Below are 24,339 nucleotides of genomic sequence, written 5' to 3' on the forward strand. Positions count from 1 at the left end.
TGGGCCCCCCCCCCTGCGGAACTGGCACATTCCCAATCACAAGACGGAGACTCGCTCTGATTTTGGCTTGGATTTGCAATGTGCAACTGGCACTGATGCAGGGCTGTTGGTTTTTTCATTTCTGTTCTTGCTTGCCCATGTCGGACATACGATGTTGCAACGGGGGCGCATTCTTTCACCCAATGCAGCCCTCTCTCTCGGGCATTTCATACCTTTCAATCCAGGCTGGAAACCCATCATTGGGGTTTCTGCACGAGGACCGGCTCGGACCTACGCAGTAGTGAAGTGGAGGGGGGAGAGGTCCGAAAGCTGAGAGACTGCAGTTCAACTCGCGCCGTCACAGTAACTATTGGCCCCAGAGATTGAGGCTGGACCTATGAAACCAACCACGTTCGGTGGAGATCGGGACATTATTGTCGATCGCCGCCCTTCAGCAGCTCGTCGCCAATCATTACGGATGGGTTGTCGTAAGGGGGTGTTTGGTTCTTTGCGATCGGGTCCATCGGGCTAAGTGGACCTCCCATCCGCTCCTACGGTTCAGAGAAACAAGTCCTTCATATACACGGGTCCTTTCTCGGCAGACCCACCTGTCCGGGCTGTCATCTGAAAGTCTCAGGATTGGGGAAGCAGGGCTCAAGTTTGGGCCTGGAGACTTCTTTTCAGCCCGGCGGCACCATGCCATATGTGGTCTGCAGTTTAGATGCGCCCTCGATTCTCGAGAGAACCATTGGGAATGGAGGGAATCAAGACTGATAGTTGACCATATTAGCCGATTGGTGACGATGAAGAGTTTTTTTTTTTTTTTTTTTTTTTTTCTCTTTTGCCAGGGGGGTCAAGGTGGGACCTAATCCATGATATACTAACACTATATAACCTCGGTCTGAACAATGGGACACTTTTTTCCCGACTGAGAGTGGGAACATCCTGCCGTGGGTCGATCGTCTACAGACTTACGATGCATATGAACAATCTGGGTAATGAGAGCACAATATGGAATAATGTGAAAGGTGAGATGTATAGAAACTTCCTCTGTCGGACAGAAGTATATCGCCCGTGCAGCCAAGTATCCCCCCAATAATAGTTGATCTCTTTGTGGCCCCTCCTCTTCTCTCAAGACTATGTCAATCACATTGAAATGATTTGATTTTGTGTTTTGGACGAATTATTCCGAGTGAAGCGCCACGAGGCAAAAAGGGGAGGGGGGGGTGGACAGCTGCAAGGCCCTGGGCGGGGAGAAGGGGAGGAACACGATAGATCAGAATCTGAATAATTCCTGCCGACTGACTGCCAATGACAGCAAGTATAATTGTCCTTCATGCTGGCTGGCGGCCCGTTCGCCACTTGGTGCGACGCTATAGTCCATAGCGAGTGGGCGAACAGGTGGGTCGAGGACGATCGCTGGAGAAGAAATAAATAACAATAATCACAACAATAATAACAGAGATGCGTGTGTACCCCTCGAGGCTCACAACCCTCATGCTTCTCTTTTCTTGTCCATGTGCGCTTCAACGTCACATTATACTCCCTTGCATGTGATGCCTCATGTCTATGTAATGTCCATGTAATGTCCCCGATCTAATCTTGGAAGTAGTCAGAAGAAAAAGTCAATGGTTGTCACACCTCCTTTCTGAGTTGAAACCGGCTGGCAGGATTCATTTCCAGCCACCCAGCTATCCAGCCAGCCACCTTATTACCCAAAGAACGAGTTGTGACGGCAACCCCCCCCCCCCCACCACATCTCTGCTTTTTAGCTGGATCTCAGAGTGGGGCTTGCCGACTCCATGCCAAAATGTGGCCTGTACACCGCTCCATATTCCCTGCTCCGTCTGTGATACCCTGTGGCCCGGTGATACCCTGGCCTTGGGGACGTCGATACAACACGCGACTCGGTTTTATCTACGGGGGAAAAGAAAAATAATGTACTGTTGAAGGGAATTGTCAGTTGGTGAGAAGTAATAATGATTGAGCACTGCTTTTTTATGACACGCTGAAATGTGCCGTGTTCAATTTCATTGCCTGGCTCCACCTCATCCAAGCCCTAATACGGTAACATCATAACAATGGAGAAGCACCACTCTCCGATCCCGTCATGCACGATGATCTCTTACTCGGTTCAGCTGTGCATGGAGGAACCACGCCACTCCACTCCATTTGTTGGGAAAGCATCGAGCTTGTACCACGCCGGGGGCCGTGATTGGCAACTTGGTGGTCAGGTTCAGGGAGATCGAGCTAGTGTCGACTATCCCCCCAAGGCGATCGGGTCGCAAAACACTCAATCAGCTAGTGGCGATAACAAATCCGCCACTGCGGCTGCTCCACAGTCCTGCAGCTGCTGACCCGGGTCGCCCGCACAGCTCGGTTTTAAATGCTCTGGCGAGCTACCGTGTCGCGCGCCTCTTTTCCTCTTTCCTTTCTACCTCCCCTGCTTTGGCCTGTTAGCCATTCCCATTCCTTCTTCTTGTGTCTTTCGTCGGATCTTGAGTGAGAGAATCTCAGATCATCATGTTACGGAGATTCTCGACCACGTTCAAGCGGTCCAAGGACTCCAATGGCGACGCCGAGCCCTCCAAGAACGGCGACAAGAGCAGTAAGCGCTTCTCCAAGGTCTCGCCGTCGCGCAAGTCCACATCCAACAATGATGAGAGCCATGCCGTGAGTCGCGCCGAGGTCATTGCCATCTTCGAGAAGTATGCGCAGGCCATCCATGCCTCGCGCGAGCCGCTGCCCAACCAGACCGGTGATGGCGCCTACCTGAAGCATGACCAGTCATCGGGTCTGATTAACGACATCAAGTCTCTGGGCTTCCGCGATCTGAGCACGGCCAGGGACTTGATCAAAAGCAAGGCGTCCGGTGACCTGATCGACGACAAGACTTACCTCATGGAGCGCATTATCCAGCTGGTTGCCGATCTGCCGGGCCACTCGAAGAACCGCACCGAGCTCACCAACCAGTTCCTGGATGAGCTGTGGAACTCGCTGCCGCACCCGCCGCTGTCGTAAGCTTCACGTTCAATTGATTACGGCAAAGCCATGGGCTAATTCCATCTCATAGGTACATGGGTGACGAGTATAAGTATCGCTCTGCCGATGGCTCAAACAACAACCCTACGCTCCCGTGGCTGGGCGCTGCAAACACCGCATACTGCCGCACCATTCCTCCGTTGACTATCCAGCCCAGCGGCCTGCCCGACGCGGGGCTGGTCTTCGACAGCCTGTACGCGCGCCAGGAGTTCACTCCTCACCCCAACAAGGTGTCCAGTGTTTTCTTCGACTGGGCCTCTTTGATCATCCACGGTGAGCGAGCATGCATGCCATAGAGGCAATTGGTGCAACATCTGACTTTTCCGTAGACATCTTCCAGACCGACTACCGGCAACAGCACCTGAACAAGACCTCTGCCTACCTGGACCTTTCCATTCTGTACGGTGATGTTCAAGAGCAACAGGATCTGATCCGATCCCACAAGGACGGAAAGCTCAAGCCCGATACCTTCTCTGAGGGTCGTCTGCAGGCGCTCCCTGCGGCTTGCGGTGTTCTGCTGGTCATGCTGAACCGTTTCCACAACCATGTGGTCGAGCAGTTGGCCCTGATCAATGAGAACGGCCGCTTCACCAAGCCCCGGGACGGTCTCCCCGAGGAGGAGGCTAAGAAGGCATGGGCCAAATACGACGAGGACTTGTTCCAGACAGGGCGACTGTATGTTCTCATGAGACTTCGAATTTCGGAGCTTTTTCTAACACGGCGCTAGGATCACCTGTGGTCTGTACATCAACATCACGCTGTATGATTACCTGCGCACCATTGTCAACCTGAACCGCACCAACTCCACCTGGTGCTTGGTAAGTGGATCTACACCCATAACCCTTGATAGAGAAGGGAATTCTGACTTTCCCAGGACCCACGTGCTCAAATGGAAAAGGCCGGTGCCACTCCCTCTGGTCTTGGTAACCAGTGCTCCGTCGAGTTCAACCTGGCTTACCGCTGGCACTCGACCATCAGTCAGGGCGATGAGAAGTGGATTGAGCAGGTGTACCACGACCTGATGGGCAAGCCCGCCGAGGAGGTCTCCATGCACGAGCTGCTGATGGGCATGAAGAAGGTCGATAGTCTGCTCGACCCTGACCCATCCAAGCGCACCTTCGCCCACCTGAAGCGTCAGGAGGATGGAACCTTCAAGGATGAGGAGCTTGTTCAGATCCTGACGCACGCTTGTGAGGACGTGGCCAGTAAGTTCTTGTGCCTGCTGGACGCGCACTGTCACAAATATTAACACATTCAATCAGGCTCCTTCGGCCCCCGGAACGTGCCCAAGGCTCTGCGTTCGATTGAGATTCTTGGTATTGAGGCCTCGCGTAGATGGCACGTCGGTTCCCTGAACGAGTTCCGTAAGCACTTCGGCCTGAAGACTTACGACACGTTCGAGGAGATCAACTCCAACCCCGAGATCGCCGAGTCTCTTCGTCACCTGTATGACCACCCGGACTTTGTCGAGCTGTACCCCGGTATCGTCTCCGAGGAGGCCAAGGAGCCTATGGTCCCGGGTGTGGGTATTGCCCCGACCTACACCATCTCTCGTGCTGTCCTGTCTGATGCTGTGGCTCTCGTCCGCGGTGACCGTCACTACACCGTATGTTGCTTAACATCCCTCTCACCGGCCCATTTCCTATACTGATTCCCTTGCCAGGTCGACTACAACCCTCGTAACCTGACCAACTTCGGTTACAACGAGGCTCGTTACGACCTCAACATTAACCAGGGCTGTGTCTTCTACAAGCTGGCCACGCGGGCCTTCCCCAACTGGTTCAAGCCTGACTCCATCTACGCCCACTACCCGATGACCATCCCCAGTGAGAACCGTAACATCATGAAGAACCTCGGCCGCGAGCAGGACTACTCGTATGACCGCCCCTCGTACAGCCCACCGCGCATCAACTTGCTCTCCCACCAGAACACCAAGCTGGTCCTGGAGAGCCAGAAGGACTTCCGCCCCTCGTGGAGCCGCGCGATGGAAGACCTGTTTGGCAAGGGCGACTACGATGCCAAGCAGCGCAAGGCCATTGGCCAGGCTCTGAACACCGAGGAGTTCCCCAAACTGGTCAAGAAGTTCTACGAGGACGTTACCCTGCGCCTGATCCAGGAGAAGGCTGGCAATCTGGCTGGTGTCAACCAAGTTGACATTACTCGCGAGTAAGTTTTGGTTACAATTCTCCCTAGATTCATCCCCTCTAACTATCTGTTCAGTGTCGGCAACTTGGCCCATGTTCACTTTGCCTCTACGCTCTTCGGCCTCCCGCTGAAGACCAAGGAAAACCAGAACGGCCTCTTCACTGACGACGAGCTGTACATTATCCTGGCCACCATCTTCTCCGCGCTGTTCTTCGACGTCGACGCGCCCAAGTCGTACTCGCTGAACCGGGCCTCGTCCGCCGTCGCGCAGCAGCTCGGCCATGTGATCGAGTCGGCCGTCAAGAGCGACAGCGGCAACGGCCTGTTCTCCGGCATCATGGACAGCTTCCGGTCGCAAGAAAGCGCTCTGCGCGAGTACGGCACGACGGTGATCCGCCGCCTGCGCGAGGCCGGCGCCAGCTCCTCGGACATCACCTGGTCGCAGATCCTGCCGACCATCGTCGCGCTGGTCCCTAACCAGGGCCAGGTCTTCACGCAGATCGTCGAGTACTACACCTCGCCCGAGGGCAAGAAGCACTGGGCCGAGATCAGTCGCCTAGCCAAGCAGGACTCGAAGGAGTCGGATGACAAACTGCACCGCTACTCGCTGGAGGCCATCCGCATCAACGGCACCTTCGGCTCGTACCGCGAGGCCCAGACCAGCATCTCCGTCGACGAGAACGGCAACAAGGTTGACATCAAGCCCGGCGACAAGATCTTTGCTTCCTTTGTAAGTAATCCCCCAGCCCCTTTCTTGTCCGCGGCGTAAGCCCTCATCATCTTCATGATCTGTTCCACTCACCATTTCTTTTCTCCCTCAACAGGTCCAGGCCAACCACGACCCCAGCATCTACCCCGAGCCCAGCGAGGTGCGCCTCGACCGCCCCATCGACTCGTACATCAACCACGGCCAGGGCCCCAACACCGGCTTCGGCCAGGAGATCACCAAGATCGCCCTGGTGGCCATGCTGCGCGTCGTCGGCCGTCTGGAGAACCTGCGCCGCGCCCCCGGTGCCCAAGGCCAGCTGAAGAAGGTTCTCCAGGAGGGCGGCTACTACATGTACCTGCGCTCGGACGGTACTTCCTACTTCCCCTTCCCGACGTGTAAGTCCACCAGACCCTCCTTATATTCCGTTCGTGACATACCTCATTGAATGCCTGCTGACTGCCTTTTTTCTTTTCCTTGATACAGCCCTCAAGCTGCACTGGGACGGTGACTTCCCGCTCAAGAAGGCCACAACCTCCTCGTAAGGAGAGCCCAAAAGTCCTCATCTTGAGCTGGATGAGTCTAGATTGTATGTACGGTTTGTCTCAAAATAACACCCGATACCCTGGTTATATATGCGGAGGAAATGCACGCATGGGCGGCGATGATTAATTATGTTTTCCGTGCTGATTTTTGCTTCTTGATCCTTTTTGAGTTCTTTTCGGGGGCTTGTTTTTTTCCAGGATATCCGGAAATTGCTATGAACAGTTCTGTAGCTGTAGTGTATAGTTGAATTGAGTTGAAGCTTGGTTTGATCTCTGGCTGTTATTATATTCCTAGGAATGAAGTAGAAAGAAAGAATGGACTAGAATATCCAAAGCCAATCTTCTTCTCGTCCGCTTGAGGTATAGTAGAACTTGGCTTGCGTGGTCGAGTGGATGCCAATGTCGAGGCTGATGACTGAGAACAGAGAGGGATGCGAAGGGCGAGAGAAGCGCAAAAAAGAAACAATTAAATAATTAAATCAAGGAAAGAAGAAGAAGAAAAACCAGATAGGTGACAAGAGTATTCAACCAAAGGACAAAGGTGTAAGAGTCCAACGACGCAAACGACGCTAGGTCATAGTAGAGCATACGAAAAATTTTAGCATTTTTATTTTTCCCCCTGGGGCACTAAATACAGTAAACAGCTTCTTCTTGAAACTTGAAATACTAGTGGTAAAAGTCTCCAATTGACGACTGCAGAGAGAGGGATCTATATATAAGCCACGGGTTACTGTGATGTCGAACTCGGAACTAGCTCGGACATGCTACGTTTAAACACTCAATTGCCTTTCTAACAGCAGTGGCGTCTTGATAGCTAAGCCGAGAGCGTAGCCTACAAGTGCTGGAAGAAGTCTTTGCGAAGAATCTCGCGTATTTTCAAATGTGGTATACCGTAAGCAGGTAGGTATGTTTGATCCAGAATCTACACCCACAAGGTCCTTTTCGTTTCAGAGAGCACTAGCATATCGAAGGAGGGAAAAGTTCTTTATTTTTATTGTTATTTTTTTCTTAGTATTATACACGGCACTCGTAGCATAACCCACCACAGCGAGAATAGGACAAATGCACCCGTTTTTCCTTCCTGCTATAGCCAACAACAGCATAGGAGCGTGAGAAGATAGTTACATCCTAGTGTGAATTTTGAATAGAAGTACTTAGTGAATATGTAGGGCCAAAGCATCCGTTTTTCCTTCTTGCCATCGTCAACAGCCTCATAGTTTCAACCAGACCCGCACCATGGGGCCAGGAACCGACCTTGAGGCCAGCAGGAATGGGAAGAAAGGCTCCAGCCGGGCAAATGAAGCTCTCGACAAAATTCTCTTTGTTGGCTAACTTTGTAGTTTAAGTGGAGAGAGAGGTCTAAGCCGGCCCCCCCGTTGTCTCTCAGGGTCCTCCGGAGGCGTGGGTCCCCCAATCCATCGTTTTTACTCGCATTAGCGGGCCTTTAGAACCCGACTCGGGTATTTTCTTTGTAAACGGTGTACTAGGCTCGCCCCAAGCCTTCTTCTAGAAGGCGAGAGGTTGCATTTTAGGTACTTCTGACGTTGCTGCAGCTCCTGAAGGATCCTTTCTATGGACCCCCGGCCCCGATGGCCCTGTCCTACCTATCTAAATGAGGAATAGTGAGATACACTTTGCACAAGGCACACCTGAACAATTTTTTATTGTCCGTAATTCTTTTCTTCTTCGGCGGGTTCTTCGTCCAATCATCCAATCTAGAGGCTTTAGCGAGAGAACCTTGGGGGTGTGCGCGAATTTTTCTTTTGTTTTGTCTGGGTGTAGATGTACACTCTACCTATATCGGTAGATGCCATCATCCATGGATGGGTGTGCCCGATGAAAAAAAAAACTTGACACAGGTATATAAGCCCTGGGTATGTCACCGTAAAAAAAGAAACGGAAACGGAAGAAACCATATACCAGCTGGCCCGAGTGAGCAACAATGGATGCTTTCTTGACGAAGCTGGTCCTGTCCCTGCTGCTGCTGGGTGTCTTCTGGCAGACCCACGCAGCACCGGCTTCATTGAAGCCACGAGAGGACATTGAAATGCAAGATCTGGGTGTCAAGCGGCTGACAATAGACAAGTCATGCTCAGGCGATACTGAGACCCAGCTCAACACGGCAATCAACCAGGCCATGGAGGTGGCCAAAGATGGCGTCTCGACCATCGACTGGATCGTGGATGGGTTCGAGGAGAGCTCGGACAAAGAGAAGAAACGTCGGATCGGTATGCCCATGAACACCATGATGGGCAATGCTATTCTCCGTGGCGTGAGTGGGCCACGAAGCCGGAGTGCCAAGGAGGTGCAGGGTACGTGATCTTCTTTTCCCTGCCGCCCAATTTCTTATCTTTTATTTTCTTGCGTGGAGAGCCTCTGGGATATTATTCTGATTCATCAGAAGGCATCTTAAGCCGAGTGTCCGCGGAACGAAACAATCCCGTGGTAATCCACTGCAGCATGGATTTCCTGAAGACGGAAGACCCCGAGGGCAACAAATCCCCGCCCTGTGCCGACGAACAGCCCAGACGAAAATATCGATGGAACGCGGCCAACTACCAGTGGGTTTCCTTCACGGGGAAACTGTGCACCTCGACCAGCGCAGCATTTGTGATGCGCGGCAACGGTGACCGGCCGGACCAGTTGGTTATGTGTCCGTATGGGCTGAAAAGTCTGGCCAACGACAAGTTCCTCAAGGACATCAAGGAGGACCAGAGCAAGGTCGAGGGTGAGTTCATCGACATGCTGACCTCGTCGCCGCCGCTCTGGATGCTGCAGACGCTACTGATGACGCGCGGCGTCGGCCAGAAGAGATTGAGTATGTTTTTCCCTGTCGCATGGTGATACTGAGGAAATGGTTCAAGCTGAGCTGACTGTCGTTTTAGTTGAACATGTTGATCTCGGCAATGGCAAGCTGGCAAATGGGTGGGAAGGTGTGCGCACCTTGGTGTCCAAGGCAATCAATTACCCCGGGAAGGCTGTTCGCAACGTGGATAACATCGCCTATCTGGCGGTTGGTAAGTCTTCTCTTCCATGGCCTCTTTCTGTGTTTTGTGCTAATGGGGATTCAGCATGGTATCTGGATAAGTGGAACTGGGGTCCCGGTAAGGCCACTGATCCCAGTGTCGCCAAACCGCGTGTGTTGGCGGCCGATCACTTCGAGAAGAATTATGGCAAAGGAAAGACCCCGGAGGAGGTGGATATCGCTGATGTTCGACCGGAGGATTGAATGATAAAAAATTAGACGACCCAAAATACTATAGAGACAAGGCGAGGCCTTGATATAATGAATCATGAAGTTGTTCTTCAAGCCAACTCGGGATATAGTAGTGCGAAGTATTCTGGAAAAGGGAACACCGCGAGAGGCATTAAACTCATGTACGATTAGGGCATTGCTTGTCAGGGCATTGCTTGTCATAAAGGGTCCAGCTCATTGCAGTGGTGAGATTGGAATTGGAAAAGACTGTTTGGATACTATAAGCTCGAAGAAGGATCGTGGGTATACACCGCCTGGCCGATACTGCCGTATTGTCTTCCGCGGCGAACAGCTCGCGCGCTGTAAACACTCACTGCCTGCACACCACAATGCCACCCAAAGTCGCCAAGGGCGAGTATATCGAGACGGTATGAACCGATCCATTGTTTCTTGCCCTGAATTTAGCCCACAAGTCCCAAAGTGCATGCTAACCCTCCCCCAAGGACACCGGCAACAAGATCTCGCGCCGCTCCCAAATCCATGGAACACAACATATCATCCTGGGCGGAAAAACCGTCATCCAAGCCGAAGCCGTGATCCGCGGCGATCTCTACCGGCTACATTCCTCCGCCAGCGGCGACCCCAACAACCCCGCGACACCCACCCCCACCACGCAACCTAACACCCCCAGCGTCGCCATCACCGTCGGCCGGTACAGCTACATTTCCAAAGCCGCAATTTTGCGCCCGCCCAGCCGCCTGCACCGCGGTGTGCACTCCTTCTACCCGCTGAAGATCGGTGACCATGTTTTTGTCGGCGAGTCTGCTGTCATCGAGGCTGCCTCGCTCGGGAACCATGTCCATGTGGGTGCCCACGCCTCTGTCGGGAGTATGGCAATTATCAAAGATTTTTCGTGCGTGCTTGACGGCGCCGTTGTTCCGCCGGGGATGGTCGTGCCCAGTTGGTGTGTGGTTGGTGGGCAGCCTGCGAGGATTGTCGGTGAGGTCGGCGAGGGCTATGGGGTCGAGGGTGCCGAGGGTGGGTTGGCTAGAGAGAGGTATCGGGTTGTTGGGAAGCCTTGAGAGAGAAAAGCTTTTGGTTGCTCGTTGTTTTCGTTGTTTACTTGTCATGAGATACCCCTCTGTTTCCTTGCTTATGGACTTTGTTTCCATTCAATTGCACTTGGTGGCTGCTATGCTATGCACGGATATCATATAGTTTTGGTTACAAACCAAAGAGAAATACATGAGCCATTAAGATGCATGACTCTGCAATCATCCCATTTTTTCGACCTCGACTGCTCGTGTGAGCCGTGAGATATCTGCCACAGAGACTCCAATTTCCTCGAAGGCCAGGTCATTGATCCAGCGTCTATGCGGCCGCACAGGCCGACCGCTGGACAGCATGGACGCGAGGAAGAGCCAATTCAGAGCATTGCCGACAGTGCTGACCTCATCGCAAACGTGACTAATCGCATAATCGGACATGCGGCGGTACAGCGCTGTGTCGGTCCACAGCTCGTACAGATGCTGGGCCACGGCATCGGTGTCACCGACATCGACCAGGAATCCATTCTTGCTGTTTTCGACTTGCAGCGGGATCCCGCCGGCACGAGTGGCAATGACCGGCTTGCCTTTGTGGATCGCCTCGGAAACCTTCACCTCAAAGCCTTCGCGCGTCGACAGCTGCAGCGCGATCGTCGCCTTGGAGAGAATTGCATTTAGAACCTGGTCCGAAGGGCGCAACCGCATCAGACAGATCTGCTCTCGGATATATGGGATTTTGTTTTCCAGGTGGTCGATCAACTCATCATAGATTATCGTGCTGTCCGGGTCATCGACCGAGCCATGTCCGCAGATCAACAGCTTCGGAGGAGTCAGGTCGGGCCGTTCGGCAGCCAACCGGTTGTGGAACTTCTCGTACGAGTCCAGCACATCGAAGATGCCCTTGGACGGGTCGAACCGTGCAATTTGCACGATGTATTGATCTAGGCCCACGCATTTCAGCAAGATCCCATATGCCAATCACAGTCGAGCATCGCTGCTTCCTACCTTCTGGGTACTGGATTGTCGGCATGTCCGTATTCCTGCATGCTGCATTGAAGATGCGGCCATAATGCGCCACATCCCAGTCTCGCATGTGCTTGTTCAACCCATCCAGCCTAGAACACGTCAGCAAGATAACAATTTGAAGCGTCCAGTAATTGATTCAGCTCACCAGTCGGTCGATGCCGGCATGAAGCCCACAGTCTCTGGGGGCACATCCCGCGGCACAAATGCGCTCACCGGGTGGCTGATGAAGCAGTCGGCGAGCCTGATCTGACTCCACAGAAATTCCCACGATTCTGCTTGTGGTGTGCCAGATTGCTCAACTAAATCGCTTCGGATCTGAATGTGGCTACGGAAGATTACAGGCCGGTCCGGGGCCAAGCGTTTCGCGATGGGAATGAGCCCTGGCATCTGCGGGTCATCAATGACCACCACATCGGCACCACCCTCCGACGGCGGAACCAGAGGTCCGCCGGAGCAACTCCAATATCGCTTTGAATTCTCCTCAATCCAGTCATGCAATAACCGCTGGTTGTCAACGGTCAAGCGGTCTCCTGGATGGGCGACGCCTTGGAGGATATTGTGGTTGGTTTTGGTAACTCGAAAGACCCCTGGTCGTGGCTTTGGAACGTACCTGTGGAAGAAATTCATTAGATTTTTCTTTTCAATGCGAGACGTGTTTTATATCATAAGCTGTGGCACACCATTTCATGTCGGTGCCCAGATAATGAGAGAACCGCAAAAGAGCATGCCTCATCAATGCCACTCCTCCACCCTGAGGCGTGGCGCTGAAGAAAGCAATCTTGACCTTTCGGTGCTTTAGGTCCGCGGCGTAGTGCTCCACGGCCGACCATGTGTGCGAAGATACGGTTTTCTTGAAATCGTTGATGTTCGTCAGACGCACACGAAAATTCGTGTCGACCTCGACGATGCCCATGAAGCCCACTTGCAGCAATGGGATATTCTCTGGTCCGAATAGCCGAACACATTTCCGCGCCATGGACTCGGCTTGTTCATCAATGGTTCTCGAATCCCACGCCTTGGCCTCTGGGGACTCCCACGTTGCGAACCGATCTAGCACGCTGGATCCCGACAAGACCAAGGGGATAATGTCGAGTTCTGCCCACAGACGGGAACAAAGCGTTGGACACTGGCCTGCGAGCACTCGAGGCATTGCCAGCCCAATGATCTTCTCGAGGTGCTTCTCGGTGTACGTCTTCAGCTCGCTGATAATAAACTCGACTGCCGTTTGAGCGCATGTTTTGCGATTCTCGGGCTCGAACACTTTCTCAATGAAGTCTAGTAGATACGTTGTATCGCGTATCGCGATGGCCACAGTCGACGGGTGGTGGTCTGAAAGGTAGCCGGAGACACCGGCATAGATGGTCTGGTTTGATGGTTAGTTGTCTTTGCGAATGCATCATGCGGCATACGTACATCCGATGGTGGTCCCTGCCAGGCATTCCCTCTGAACTGCTGCGAGAGTCGACGCTGCTGGGAAACCGACGAACGGCGCCCAAAACCCTGCCCATCGCCGGTCATGGTGCTACACACACTCGGTGAGCGATTAAGGGATCAATAAGCTTAGAAGAAAAGGATTCGGCATTTGGTCTAACAATAGCGAGGTTCTGTGTATGCGGTGTGTGACTTCACTCGTGACGTAGAGGATCTCTCACAACCACGGTTGGACTCTCCACGCGCGCACGTGTGGAAGAGCTTGGCCATCCCGCCGAATATCCAAGTATCAACCCCATCGACAAGGCCTCAAAGACAGTTCAGTTCGCAAGAGTCAAGAATGAGGTTTGCGATGGAATGGAAAGTGCTTCGTGGGGGGGCGCTGAGTCAGCCAGCCCCTTTTCCCCCGCCTCCAAATTGATTTGAGATCTTCACTTTTCTTTTTTTTTTTTTGCTCGACTGAGCTGGCCTCTCGCTCTATCCTCTTGTTCTAATATAACCTGTACAGCAACCTCGTAATTGATCCTTTCGGTGGCTTCAATTTCCTCGGTTAAACCTCAGTCGAGCTCAATTCCTCCGAATTGCAACTTGTTGATATCCACATCCTAACTCCCGCACCCGCTTCCTCACGTCGCGTCAAATCTCGCCAAGATGGGTGGACAAGTATCCAAGATGATGGGGAAGATATTTGGCACGAAGGAAATGCGCATTTTGATGCTGGGTTTGGATGCGGCTGGAAAGACCAGTATGTCTTCTTTTTCCCCACCTCGTCGGGGACTCATTATTGATCATGGCTAATGGTGGATGTCTCCAGCGATTCTCTATAAGCTGAAGCTCAGCAACCAGGACGTGACCACGATTCCAACGGTTGGTTTTAATGTCGAGAGTGTCACGTATAAGAACGTGAAGTTCAACGTTTGGGATGTCGGCGGTCAGGACAAGATTCGACCCCTCTGGCGACACTACTACTCCGGTACACAAGGATTGATCTTCGTGGTGGACTCCAGCGATACGGCACGCTTGGAGGAAGCTCGCTCGGAGCTCCACAAGATCATCAACGACCGCGAAATGAAGGATGCGCTCTTGCTGGTGTTTGCCAACAAGCAAGACACTCCCGGCCGTGCGTTCCCCTCGCTTTTTTCTCATCTCTAGATGTAGGAACTGCCGGCTGACCAGTTTATAGACCTGAGCCCCGAAGACATCACCAACGAGCTCCAGTTGACCAAGCTGAAGGACAAACTGTGGTACGTGGCACCCAGTGTGGCTACGGACGGCACAGGTATTTTTGAGGGCCTGGTAAGTGATATATTGATGCCCGTACTATGTGGAATACAGCTAACCATATCATCAGGCTTGGCTTTCGAACAACGTCAAGACCCCGCCGCAGAAATAAGCAAGCTTTCGTGATCCCGAGAGGCACAACTCCCGAGATAGCCTCGTGTACAACACCTCGCATCACCCGAGCCGTATTTCCTCTTTCGTTTCATGTTCGTGTTTGATGAGAAGACGACGCAGCATTTGGGCTTTTCATTTTCTCCTGGGTCTCTTTTTCGCCTTGGTGTGTGCGGCCTTGACTATTTCCTTCTCCTTTGGTTCTTTTTCCCTTCTATGATATCCCCTCGGTTCTTATACAGACTCGCTGAGAGCGCCGACTTAATAATTTAATGTTGATCGTGGTCTATACCATCCGCGTGTAACTTTCTTGGAGGGTGCTTCGACCTTGTGGGTACTATCGCATTGACCAGTACTAGATAGCGTGGCAGATAGAAAATCACCAAATGACATACCGTTGACTCGATTTCCACCTGAGCAGTCTCACGGACCCAACACCCGACGGAGAGATGCGAGTTCTAAGGCCATAGATCAATTCCTATCCATTCATGCTTCGTCACTGTTACGTCGTCGGGTGTATGTTTCTGGAGGCGCGCACGCTATTAGCGGTGTATATGACTGCACCCATCTGCCAACTAGACAATAATGGGCTGGTGCTGCTGTTCTGATCGCCACTCCAGCACTCGCCGTCGATTTCCATCCCCGTCAATGCAAATGGAGATCGAGAGTCATGTCAACATGACGTGTGGCACGATGTCAGGACGGACGCTACTCCGTCGTCGCAATCGACTTGGCCACCAGACAAGACATAAATAGAGCCGCGACGCGAGATCGACGAGCGAGAGAGTTCTGGTCTGATCTCGCTTGCTTGCTCTCTTACCTGAACTATCTATACAACTTGCGACTCTTCCGCCCATCGTGCCATCCCAATCTCATCTGCAACCCAGTCAACCAGAGGAATTCCTTCGCGCCAACCCTCCAGCCACAATGCCCAACTACCGAAAGGGAGAGCGAGTTAACTACCGGCCCGTCGGCGGTATGTTTCATTCTATTATAGGAACGGGGTGTTCTCAAAAAAAAAAACCAGATACTAATGGCATCAAACAGGCCCGCAATCCAACACCTCCGAGAGCATCGGTGTCATCCGCGAAGTCGCAACGAAGTCGACCCAGTTGACTGGCCGTAATGTAGAGGCCTCGGCAGATGAGCCGCGCTATGAGGTACTTACCCTCATTTGATATAACCCTTTTCAAGTCGAGGGCAGCTATACTGATAAGTTTAGATCGAGAATGAGCACACCCACAAGAGATCCGCCATCAAAGAGTCCAACATCCTAGGTCCCGCCGAATAAACTGTGCCTTGCTCAGTTGGTGATTGACCAGTGGTGTTGGGGAGTTAGGGTTTCTGTGTGGGCTTAATGTCGAGATAGAAATCGAATCAGATTGCTAGTGCTTGATTTGCCTTGATAAATTGTAAAAGACCAACCTAAGCTCTTATCTCCGGCCTGGATCCATCCAATATAAAACTCCTGATACATATACAGACCAGTCAAATCAAGGCTGGTTAGGCCACAGCTCATTAGCGATATCCCGGACCAGCTTCAGCTTGTTGATCATGCCATCCCAATCGATGGCATTACCCTCGCGATGCGAAGCAAACCCACACTGCGGGCTGACGCCGACCTGGTTGAGAGCAGCCTCGATGGAGATACCGTTGCCCTCAGCAATGAACTCAGCCGCATCGACAACACGCTTCTTCATCTCCTCTTTATCCTCCAGCTGAGCGAACTTGCTTGTGACAACGCCGAGTATGACGTTCTTGTGCGGGGGCAGGTGCTTGAGCGGCTCGAAGCCGCCCGCGCGTGGGGTATCATATTCCAGATAATACGTATGGACGTTGAGTTCCTGGAACAGTTTCGTGGCGATGCGGTCGTAGCCGCCCTCAGAGAAATGGCGACTGCCGACAAAGTTGCCGCGGCACAGGTGCACACCGACGTGCATGTCGGCTGGTACCTGGGCAAGGCAGTCGTTGTACAGCTTGATATACTTCGCAAACAGCACGTCTGCTGAGTACTTGTTCAGCGGGTCGTCCTTGAATCCCGTTAAAAACTTTTCGGAGCAAAAGTCTGTTCACGCAGAAGGTCAGCCAATCTTTTATCCGGATCTTAATCAGACACAAGGCAAGGAAAAGTGCTATACAGGCTAGGTTGGGGTCGTCGTATTGGACATTACGGCAGCCAGCTTCATACAGAATCTGTAGCTCGGCCTGGTAGGCCTTGGCGATGTCTCCGAAGTACTCCTCGTCGGAGCTGTACACATCGGCTGGGTATGCCGCTCCCTCGCGGTAGCGTAGGTGGTACCAATTAGGCGCAGTCAGAGTGATCTTCAGGTTTTTGACATCGTCTGCTGGTACCAGGCTGGCAAGATACGTGAGTTGGTCGACATATGTGCTGCCGACATGCTTGATCTTCCCTATGCAAAACACACTTGCACCAGGTTTGTGGCCTGCTTCCAGGAATGCAGCCACGTCCGGGGCGTAAGAACGAAAGGCTCCTGCGTCGACATCTCGAATCTCCTCGAAGCCATCCAGGCCGGGGAAGAAGTTGCCCCAAAACACTAAAATCCACTCAGCAATGCTCGGTTTGGTCCGTGCACGTAGCATGCGGTGGCCTTACTGTGCCGGCGGTACTCGCCGTCTGAGATGGCAGGGTAACCCAGCTTCAGCTGGGTTTCAGCAATAGCCTGGATCTCTTTGTCCTCCTCCGTTGTCAGCTGTGACTCAGGTATCTCTCCATTCTCAAAGGCTGTTTTGGTTGCCAGGAGTTTCTCGGGACGAAGAAGCGATCCTAGATGCTCCGCACGGAACGGGGGTCTTAGGTGAACCTGAGGAGTCATTCTGATAGCCTATTTGAGTGATTGCTGATTCTTTTCTTCCTTTTGCGGAATCAAAGTCAGTAGTCCTTATTCTCACGGGATCAGCCCCATATGGAGGCGATGGGGAAGCACGAGACATACCTAACACGATAACCACCTAAGTCCTGTGTCCTGGGTGTACTTGAAAGAAGAGAAACTGAGCAGTTTTGGAGAAGCAAAAAGAGGGACGCATGCCCCAGAACCAGCTTTTTCGCCTGGCTGTTGCCATCTTATCCGAGCTGTGGCATTCAGCCCCACCAGCGAGAAAGCTCTCCACATTTTGATACTCTCCCCGGTCTGTCGGAGTGTCACAGTGGTTGTGTTTTCCATATTCACGGTCCAGGTGAAATTGGATATGCCACGGAAGAAGCTGGGGATCTGATTCTGGCCTGATGTCAATAGCTGCAGCTGTAGCGCAACGTGCTCACTGAAGCAGACCATATGGGGCTGACACTGCTCGGCATCGGAGGTCTGGGATGCCTGTACACATCAAGAGGTGAAGGGGATCGGACATGATGTTTTAGAAGCAATTCATTGTTTTACCCTGCTCGTATACAGAGAGAGAGAGATGCATGTATCTGAATCAGAATGGCTTCTGCAGCTCTGATGATGTGGAGAGCAGTGGGGCTCGGCTCCATTGGGTGTATACACTGGGGGTTTCCCGAAAGTTCTTGGAACATTCGATGAAAGAAACAATATACTGGTAGTTCTTTCTTTAAATCTAGGGGACAGCAGTATAGAAAGCACGTTCAACAGTTCCCCCTATTCAAGTTTGCCAAAAGAATTCCCGTAGGACATGTGTGTTTTTACTGAATGGATGAGACAGTTCCGCATACAAGCCAAGGAACAATGAGTGTATCCATATGGGACAGCCTATTCGATCACCCAGTATGGAAGTTCTCGGCATTTGCATCAGATGATAATCTTTTGATTTGATTCTTTAAGCTCTGCGTTTGAGTTGAATGCTAGTTCTCACTTTACACCCCTTTCAAGTACTCGTCTTGATCGGTCTCCGATATATACACGCACATTCTCGACCTAGCTCGGTCCAGCATGTGTATATATCTAACAGTTCCAACGGTGAGCAGAGTCTCGAATGGCCCAGGCGGAGGAATTAGTTTAGGTAGATTGATATAGGAGTCAATAATAGATCTACCAAGGATACCTACCACTCCCAGCTGGCCTATAACTTGGGTTTAGACAAAGGTGGAAGTAAAGTGATAGGGATGATCCACTTTGGCAGGTCCAGCAGGGAATCCCAAGGCCCAGTGCGCTAATGCAGGCTGCTGACGGGCGCTAGCTAACCTAGCTATAGCGGGCCCCACAGCCTATCTGGCTAAGCTGTTAGAGAATGCTGTACAGAGTGCAATGAATCCTAAAGGAAACGAGAATCAATGCTGAAGATAAAAAAGACCGGGGAAACAAAAAGAAAAATAATTAGCAAAGTATAGAGGAGATAAAGAATCGAAAGTGAATATTGAAGCCCGAAGGATAAAAGAATTTGAACAATTTGAAGAGCTGGAGTGTACACGAAGATTGCAAATGGTGTGATTATAAATTTATCTGTATGCCTTTGAATATATTGAAACTCTACACATAGCTGTGTTATAATGTCTTTTCATGCAAGTTGCATAGGTACTTTCGGCAATAAATAGCATAGAACAAATCTAGAACAAAAAGTTGGTCTCGTATTACTACCCAAGTCCTAGATAGATCAGACGGCTGATGCCATGCCTGAAGTACAGGGATACTGGCTAATGGTTGGATAATCTGTGGAGATCGATAGAGACCCGCTCCCTTGGGGTATAAAAGCCAACTCTTATGCCATACCATCTCAGTGTGGCTGAGGAAGGCAGCAAGATTCCAATCTTGACCTTACATCCACATGGATGACTCGCCAAGATGATCATTTAACAGCCTATTCGATGACCCAGTCTGCAAGTTCTCGGCATTTGCGCTGCAGGATCATCTTTCGTTTCCTTAAGCCCTAGGATTAACGGTTTTCGGTGTCTCGGAAGAGAAAGTGGGTTGGGCAACTAATCCAGGTAATTCTTCCTAGATCTAGTAAACAGTGATGACTTCAAAGACGCGTCTTCCTTGGCAGCAAACTATCCACTCGTGCTTGGCATCGGATTTATGGATAAGTCCGGCTAGACAAGAGACTACCGGTGCAGTGTACAGGTTATAGTCATAGTGTATGGTTGTCTCATGCATTCTTTTCTACTTTTGCTGACATTGTGGCTGTGGGAGCTGTCACGGACGGACGATCAGGTCTGATTTCCTGGAAGGTGACAAACCGCTGAGTATATAGGGAGCTATCCCACATGTATAAAATAAAAATCACATAACTCTGCGCTTAAGTCACTACTTCACGTACTGTTCCCTTGAAAAAAGATGAGATGAGGTTCATTCAATTGGTCGGTTTGGGTTCAGTGGGCACTTTGATAGTGTTCATCACATCGGCTTTCTCAGCCACTGTTGATCCTATTGATCAAGAATATCCCCGGTCGAATTGCAGATCTGAAAGTCGTGGTATCTTGCGAGCACGACAAAATAACTGGCATGGACTGGATAACAGCCAAAGTGAACTGGTCTCAACGATTGGCAGTACCCAGGGTTGTCCGACGACAAGACAAGTCGCTTACATCGGCGTGGTGACCGACTGTACCTACACAGCTGGGTTCAACTCGACCGACTCAGCCCGCGATTATATTCGAGATTCCGTGGATACCGCTTCCGTGGTCTTTGAGAACAGTTTCAATGTCTCCATTAAAATTCGAAACCTTACAGTCAGCGATTGCCCGAATGGCGCATCAGGCGATGCAGACTGGAATGCGCCTTGCTCGGCCGGTGACTTGAATTGGCGTCTTAGCAAATTCTCATCATGGAGAGCCTCGCTCGACGATGAAAATGCCTACTGGACATTACTTACAGGATGTTCCTTTGAGGGCCAAGTGGGCGTGTCGTGGATTGGAGGATTGTGCACCTCTGGTTCTCAATTCAGATCCTCTGGAGTGAGTACGAATGTTGTGGCTCGAACGCAAAATGAGTGGGAGGTTTTTGCGTAAGAATCACCTCCGAAATACATAGCAGTGGCCTTGCTAAGTCGACTCTATCGAGCAGTCACGAGTCAGCTCATACCATGGGCGCCGTCCACGATTGCACCTCAGCTACATGTGGATCCTCGTCCACAGACTGCTGCCCGCTCTCCTCCTCCACGTGTGATGCAGACGGAGAATACATCATGAATCCGTCGTCAACTGCCGGAATGACCCGGTTCTCTCCTTGCACAATCGGATCCGTTTGTTCAAGGTTAGGGTCAAGAGAGGTCAACACGGGTTGTCTTGTCGACTCGCGCACGGGAAATGATACTGGCAGTACTAGCCAATGTGGAAATGGCATTGTCGAGCCCGGTGAAGCATGCGACTGTGGACAAGATGCCTGCAACACTCAGGATGCTAAATGCTGTGACTCTTTGACGTGTCAGTGGAAGGGAGAGGCTCAATGCACTCGTAATGATCCGAGTCGAGGCAGCAATGATGGTGAGAATGATAGTTTATCATGGTGGTCTGCTCACCATCGAGACTTGATTATTGGACTGGCTGTGGGGGTTGGGGGTTCGGTGCTACTGATTGTCTTTGTGTGTATGGTCACTTCTTTCAAGCGGTCGAAGCGGCGTGAGATATCTGTTTCAAAGGTAGAGAGCTCGGGTTAGAGCTACCTACCAAGTGCTGCAACTCAAGATATAGCTATTTACGCTCAATAACATGACATATGTTATTTTTAAGAGTTCCTTCTCTGATTATGTTTGACCGACTTGCTGGTCAGGTTAAGTATATCGCCATTTCCTTGTAAATTGATTGCTACTGAGGAATTATTCTTGAAACTAAATCGTAACTGTACTTTATGAAGCTCAGGTTGACGAGGAATTCAATGTGTCCATATTATTCAGGCTTTTGTGATATAGTTGCGACGCCGGCGAGAATCAAATATATCTTGGCATTCTTTTTCTCTTGGGTAGATGGATTTTCCAATATGAATGATACATGCACTTTATCTATTAGATATCTTTTTTATCACTTATAGTACAACCCTCTTTTCATAGAGCTCAATATAATAGATCTGTTGTAAAAACGAGTGTGCTTAGTCATCCATCAAATGGACCTCGGGCCTCCCGAGGTTCACTGACAGCTCAAGTACCTCAAGTTCATCGTCAGACAAAGCCCCGCAGACATGAACATGCTATGACGTCCTTCTTCGAGCTACTCCCCAATGAGCTTCTAGACAATATCATCTCATTTCTCGCCACGGAGCCTCCATCTCGTGAGAAATTCCATCTCCCGCCAAGCTTGGAGCTCACGCAATCCCCAACCAAGAATCTGAAACATCTCGCGCAGAGCTCCTCGCGCTTCCTCGAGCTTGTGCGGCCCCAGCTCTTTACCCATGCCTGTCTGGACCTCCATGATGAACCCAAGTTCCACTCTTTTCTAGACCGGTCGGGTCTGGGGCGCTATGTGACGTCCCTCGTGGTGGTCGGGGACGACTCGGCCGATCACCCGGCCGATCCCCTCTGGTGGCGCCGAATCTTGCGCTATCTAGATCCCGCGTGTATCACTGTCCTGGCGCCGCCCACATTTATCGGCAAGACGCTGGGAACTCCGATCATGGACGGGCACAGCTGGGCATTTGGTATTTCTCTACAGATTCTGCAGCTCGAGCGCGATGGCCACTCTCATGATCTCTCGGCATTACCGGACCTGGAGTCTCATACTAGTTTATTGTCAACCCGCCACTGGACGTCTCTGTCCTTCAACGAGGCCTCTTCCCTCAAGGCCTACAACCATTATGAATACTTTCTTTCCCATGTCCCTTCGGTCATCGGCGAATGGGGTAATTTGGTATCATCGCAGTCACCGCCGCCGGCAGACCTGCCCTTGTTGCTGGACCGACTCACTGCGTTCTCCTATACGGCGGTCTTCCCGTTTTATAGTCATGCGCACATTGTCCTCGCTGTTGTCTCTATTATGCGAAATCTGAAACAATTCAATGTGCAGCTGGCTCCGGATGCCAACAATCATGCCACCGAGGCCGAACAACGGGGCTCGTTGGATCCTAACGATCCCTGGATGGAGCTTGAGACCGCGTATTCCCTGATTGGTTTCCACATCAACCCGATGGGAGTTCTCCGCGAGTTTTGTAGTCGAGACTTCCACCTCGAGGCAATCCGGCCGGAGCTGTGTAGAATCATGAATGAAGATTTGGGCCACTCGGGTTGGGTTCACGATGGCCGCGGAGTCTGGCGGCGGGGATAATATGCTGACGATCTTATGACTGTATATGACTGTTTGAATGACCCTGAAAATGACTGCGCATTGAATCTGCATCGGAAATGTTAGTAGCTGTAAACATTATGGATAAGCCATGCCGGGGTATATAGCGGGGAGAAAGCGGTGGATCTCCCGTACTCTTCTCGCTTCACTCCAACATCAACTCAACCGCGGCAGACAACCAATGATTAAGCATTTTTAAGCCGTGGAATTGAAGTCTGTGTCATTCTTGATGGCTTTTGTCGCCAATCTGATATCCAGTCATGGCCTCGGTCCCCAACGTCTACTCCGCTGAACCTGCCTTGCCCGTTCTAGCTCATTCACTCCTCACAGAGAAAAACGGTGCAGCAGCAGAAACAAGCCAGCCTTCAGATGAACCAACCAACTGGAGTCTCAAGGCTGACTGGGAAAGAGGCATCCGATCTTCAAATGACTCGATATTCCGATGCGGTGCCGTCGTGGGCTTCTCTAGGTTGAGATCAAGCAAAGACAGCAACGAATATATTGGACAAGTAAGACATCCTCTAAAATTGCTTTATTGCTTTATTTGTTTTCTCCATATGTTTTCTTTTTTGTTCGAAATTACTCATGCATGCCAGATCCCTCGATATCTCCTTACCACTCATCTGCGCAAGGTCCTTCCGTCATCGGAGCCGACCGCGTTCATCGTCCACCCGGGCAGCTTCGATGCCTTTGCTCCAAGGACACTACTCAACGAGCTGCTCTCTTCGTCGCCAAACCAACCCGGGTTGTCAAAAGAAGACGCAATACACCGCCTCGACTCTGTTCAATTGTTGCCCGTCTACAACTTCCCCGGGGCCGCACAGGCCATCGGCAAGGTTTCGGATGTTTTGCAAGAGATCCAAGAAAGACGAGAATCCAACCAGCTATCCGGCGACTCGGCTCACCCAATTATCTTGATTGTCCTCGGACTCGATTCGCTTGCTGAAGGAGTCATCCGTGCCTCGAACCCGGTCAAGGGGACGGCATTGTTGACGGCAACACTGCGCACTTTAACCCGCGTGTCCCGAGCTCACGCCTCTTGTCTCTCTGTTCTTTTGGTTAATACCAATGGAATCGGCCCATTTCATTCGGAAGCTGATGGGAAGGCAGAGTCAACTAGGAGTCTCCCAATTCCCTATGGAGATGCCCCGAAACCCACTCGGGAAGATGGCATCCGTTCCATATTTCACACGGCTGGACCGTCTCTTTTGTCCAATCTGCTCATGAAGACTTTGGATCAGGGCATCGACACGCATCTATTGCTCTCAGATGTAAAGGGGAGTCCGGTGGTAGAAGTCATCAAAGATCGAGTCGGGACTGGACTCGGGAAATGGGAGATATGGGGTCGTCAACACTGAGTCTCTAAGGATTTCGCCGTCATCTTTGAATTACTTTCAAGGACTGCTAGATTATTGTTCCATTTGGATGCAATCGCTGCTATTCTTACACATGTAAGCAGGGAAAAAAAAGACACCTGACAAGATCCGCCCTCGCAAAGCGCCATTCTCCATGCAGTTGGGCCGAAGCCCTGCAAATCCGTGAAACGCAACCCGAAAACCACCAACTCCAGCTCATGAACTCACTCTTTTTTGTTTGGGGGGCCTCTCACATTCAAAGGGGGTATCATGTACTTCTTTCATCTCTGAACA

The 24,339-nt window shown here is 51.4% G+C and overlaps 10 protein-coding genes across 10 annotated transcripts; 7 read left to right on the forward strand and 3 right to left on the reverse strand.

Moving 5' to 3' along the window:
- Window positions 1-2,502: 2,502 nt before the first annotated feature.
- NUU61_003166 (peroxidase/cytochrome P450 family protein) lies at window positions 2,503-6,417 on the forward strand (the record flags this gene model as incomplete). Its single annotated transcript, XM_056653748.1, has 10 exons — window positions 2,503-2,996; window positions 3,053-3,294; window positions 3,351-3,696; window positions 3,749-3,839; window positions 3,896-4,226; window positions 4,284-4,627; window positions 4,685-5,187; window positions 5,242-5,896; window positions 5,991-6,270; window positions 6,359-6,417. The coding sequence occupies 10 exons, from the start codon at window positions 2,503-2,505 to the stop codon at window positions 6,415-6,417; spliced, it is 3,345 nt and encodes a 1,114-aa protein (XP_056514815.1).
- Window positions 6,418-8,359: 1,942 nt separating this feature from the next.
- On the forward strand, window positions 8,360-9,646 carry NUU61_003167 (uncharacterized protein; the record flags this gene model as incomplete). The annotated part of the gene is made up of 4 exons (XM_056653749.1): window positions 8,360-8,729; window positions 8,819-9,235; window positions 9,303-9,434; window positions 9,489-9,646. 4 exons carry the CDS (start codon window positions 8,360-8,362, stop codon window positions 9,644-9,646), a joined length of 1,077 nt encoding a protein of 358 aa, XP_056514816.1.
- Window positions 9,647-10,002: 356 nt separating this feature from the next.
- On the forward strand, window positions 10,003-10,695 carry NUU61_003168 (dynactin subunit 5; the record flags this gene model as incomplete). Its single annotated transcript, XM_056653750.1, has 2 exons — window positions 10,003-10,041; window positions 10,117-10,695. The coding sequence occupies 2 exons, from the start codon at window positions 10,003-10,005 to the stop codon at window positions 10,693-10,695; spliced, it is 618 nt and encodes a 205-aa protein (XP_056514817.1).
- Window positions 10,696-10,887: 192 nt separating this feature from the next.
- On the reverse strand, window positions 10,888-13,203 carry ccg9 (putative trehalose synthase (Ccg-9); the record flags this gene model as incomplete). Its single annotated transcript, XM_056653751.1, has 5 exons — window positions 10,888-11,600; window positions 11,665-11,774; window positions 11,831-12,295; window positions 12,366-13,048; window positions 13,099-13,203. 5 exons carry the CDS (start codon window positions 13,201-13,203, stop codon window positions 10,888-10,890), a joined length of 2,076 nt encoding a protein of 691 aa, XP_056514818.1.
- A 564-nt stretch (window positions 13,204-13,767) lies between these two features.
- NUU61_003170 (ADP-ribosylation factor family protein) lies at window positions 13,768-14,509 on the forward strand (the record flags this gene model as incomplete). The annotated part of the gene is made up of 4 exons (XM_056653752.1): window positions 13,768-13,861; window positions 13,931-14,236; window positions 14,300-14,412; window positions 14,468-14,509. 4 exons carry the CDS (start codon window positions 13,768-13,770, stop codon window positions 14,507-14,509), a joined length of 555 nt encoding a protein of 184 aa, XP_056514819.1.
- Window positions 14,510-15,435: 926 nt separating this feature from the next.
- On the forward strand, window positions 15,436-15,799 carry NUU61_003171 (hypervirulence associated TUDOR domain-containing protein; the record flags this gene model as incomplete). Its single annotated transcript, XM_056653753.1, has 3 exons — window positions 15,436-15,484; window positions 15,556-15,668; window positions 15,731-15,799. 3 exons carry the CDS (start codon window positions 15,436-15,438, stop codon window positions 15,797-15,799), a joined length of 231 nt encoding a protein of 76 aa, XP_056514820.1.
- A 202-nt stretch (window positions 15,800-16,001) lies between these two features.
- NUU61_003172 (cobalamin-independent methionine synthase II family protein) lies at window positions 16,002-17,342 on the reverse strand (the record flags this gene model as incomplete). The annotated part of the gene is made up of 3 exons (XM_056653754.1): window positions 16,002-16,573; window positions 16,623-17,063; window positions 17,123-17,342. The coding sequence occupies 3 exons, from the start codon at window positions 17,340-17,342 to the stop codon at window positions 16,002-16,004; spliced, it is 1,233 nt and encodes a 410-aa protein (XP_056514821.1).
- Window positions 17,343-20,495: 3,153 nt separating this feature from the next.
- NUU61_003173 (uncharacterized protein) lies at window positions 20,496-20,762 on the reverse strand (the record flags this gene model as incomplete). The annotated part of the gene is made up of 1 exon (XM_056653755.1): window positions 20,496-20,762. The coding sequence occupies one exon, from the start codon at window positions 20,760-20,762 to the stop codon at window positions 20,496-20,498; it is 267 nt and encodes an 88-aa protein (XP_056514822.1).
- Window positions 20,763-21,604: 842 nt separating this feature from the next.
- NUU61_003174 (F-box domain protein) lies at window positions 21,605-22,672 on the forward strand (the record flags this gene model as incomplete). Its single annotated transcript, XM_056653756.1, has 1 exon — window positions 21,605-22,672. The coding sequence occupies one exon, from the start codon at window positions 21,605-21,607 to the stop codon at window positions 22,670-22,672; it is 1,068 nt and encodes a 355-aa protein (XP_056514823.1).
- A 278-nt stretch (window positions 22,673-22,950) lies between these two features.
- NUU61_003175 (uncharacterized protein) lies at window positions 22,951-24,048 on the forward strand (the record flags this gene model as incomplete). Its single annotated transcript, XM_056653757.1, has 2 exons — window positions 22,951-23,199; window positions 23,287-24,048. 2 exons carry the CDS (start codon window positions 22,951-22,953, stop codon window positions 24,046-24,048), a joined length of 1,011 nt encoding a protein of 336 aa, XP_056514824.1.
- Window positions 24,049-24,339: the final 291 nt, after the last annotated feature.

Source organism: Penicillium alfredii (assembly GCF_028826965.1).
Source record: "Penicillium alfredii strain IBT 34128 chromosome Unknown utg000004l_segment0_segment0, whole genome shotgun sequence".
In the NCBI taxonomy this organism is placed as follows: domain Eukaryota; kingdom Fungi; phylum Ascomycota; class Eurotiomycetes; order Eurotiales; family Aspergillaceae; genus Penicillium; species Penicillium alfredii.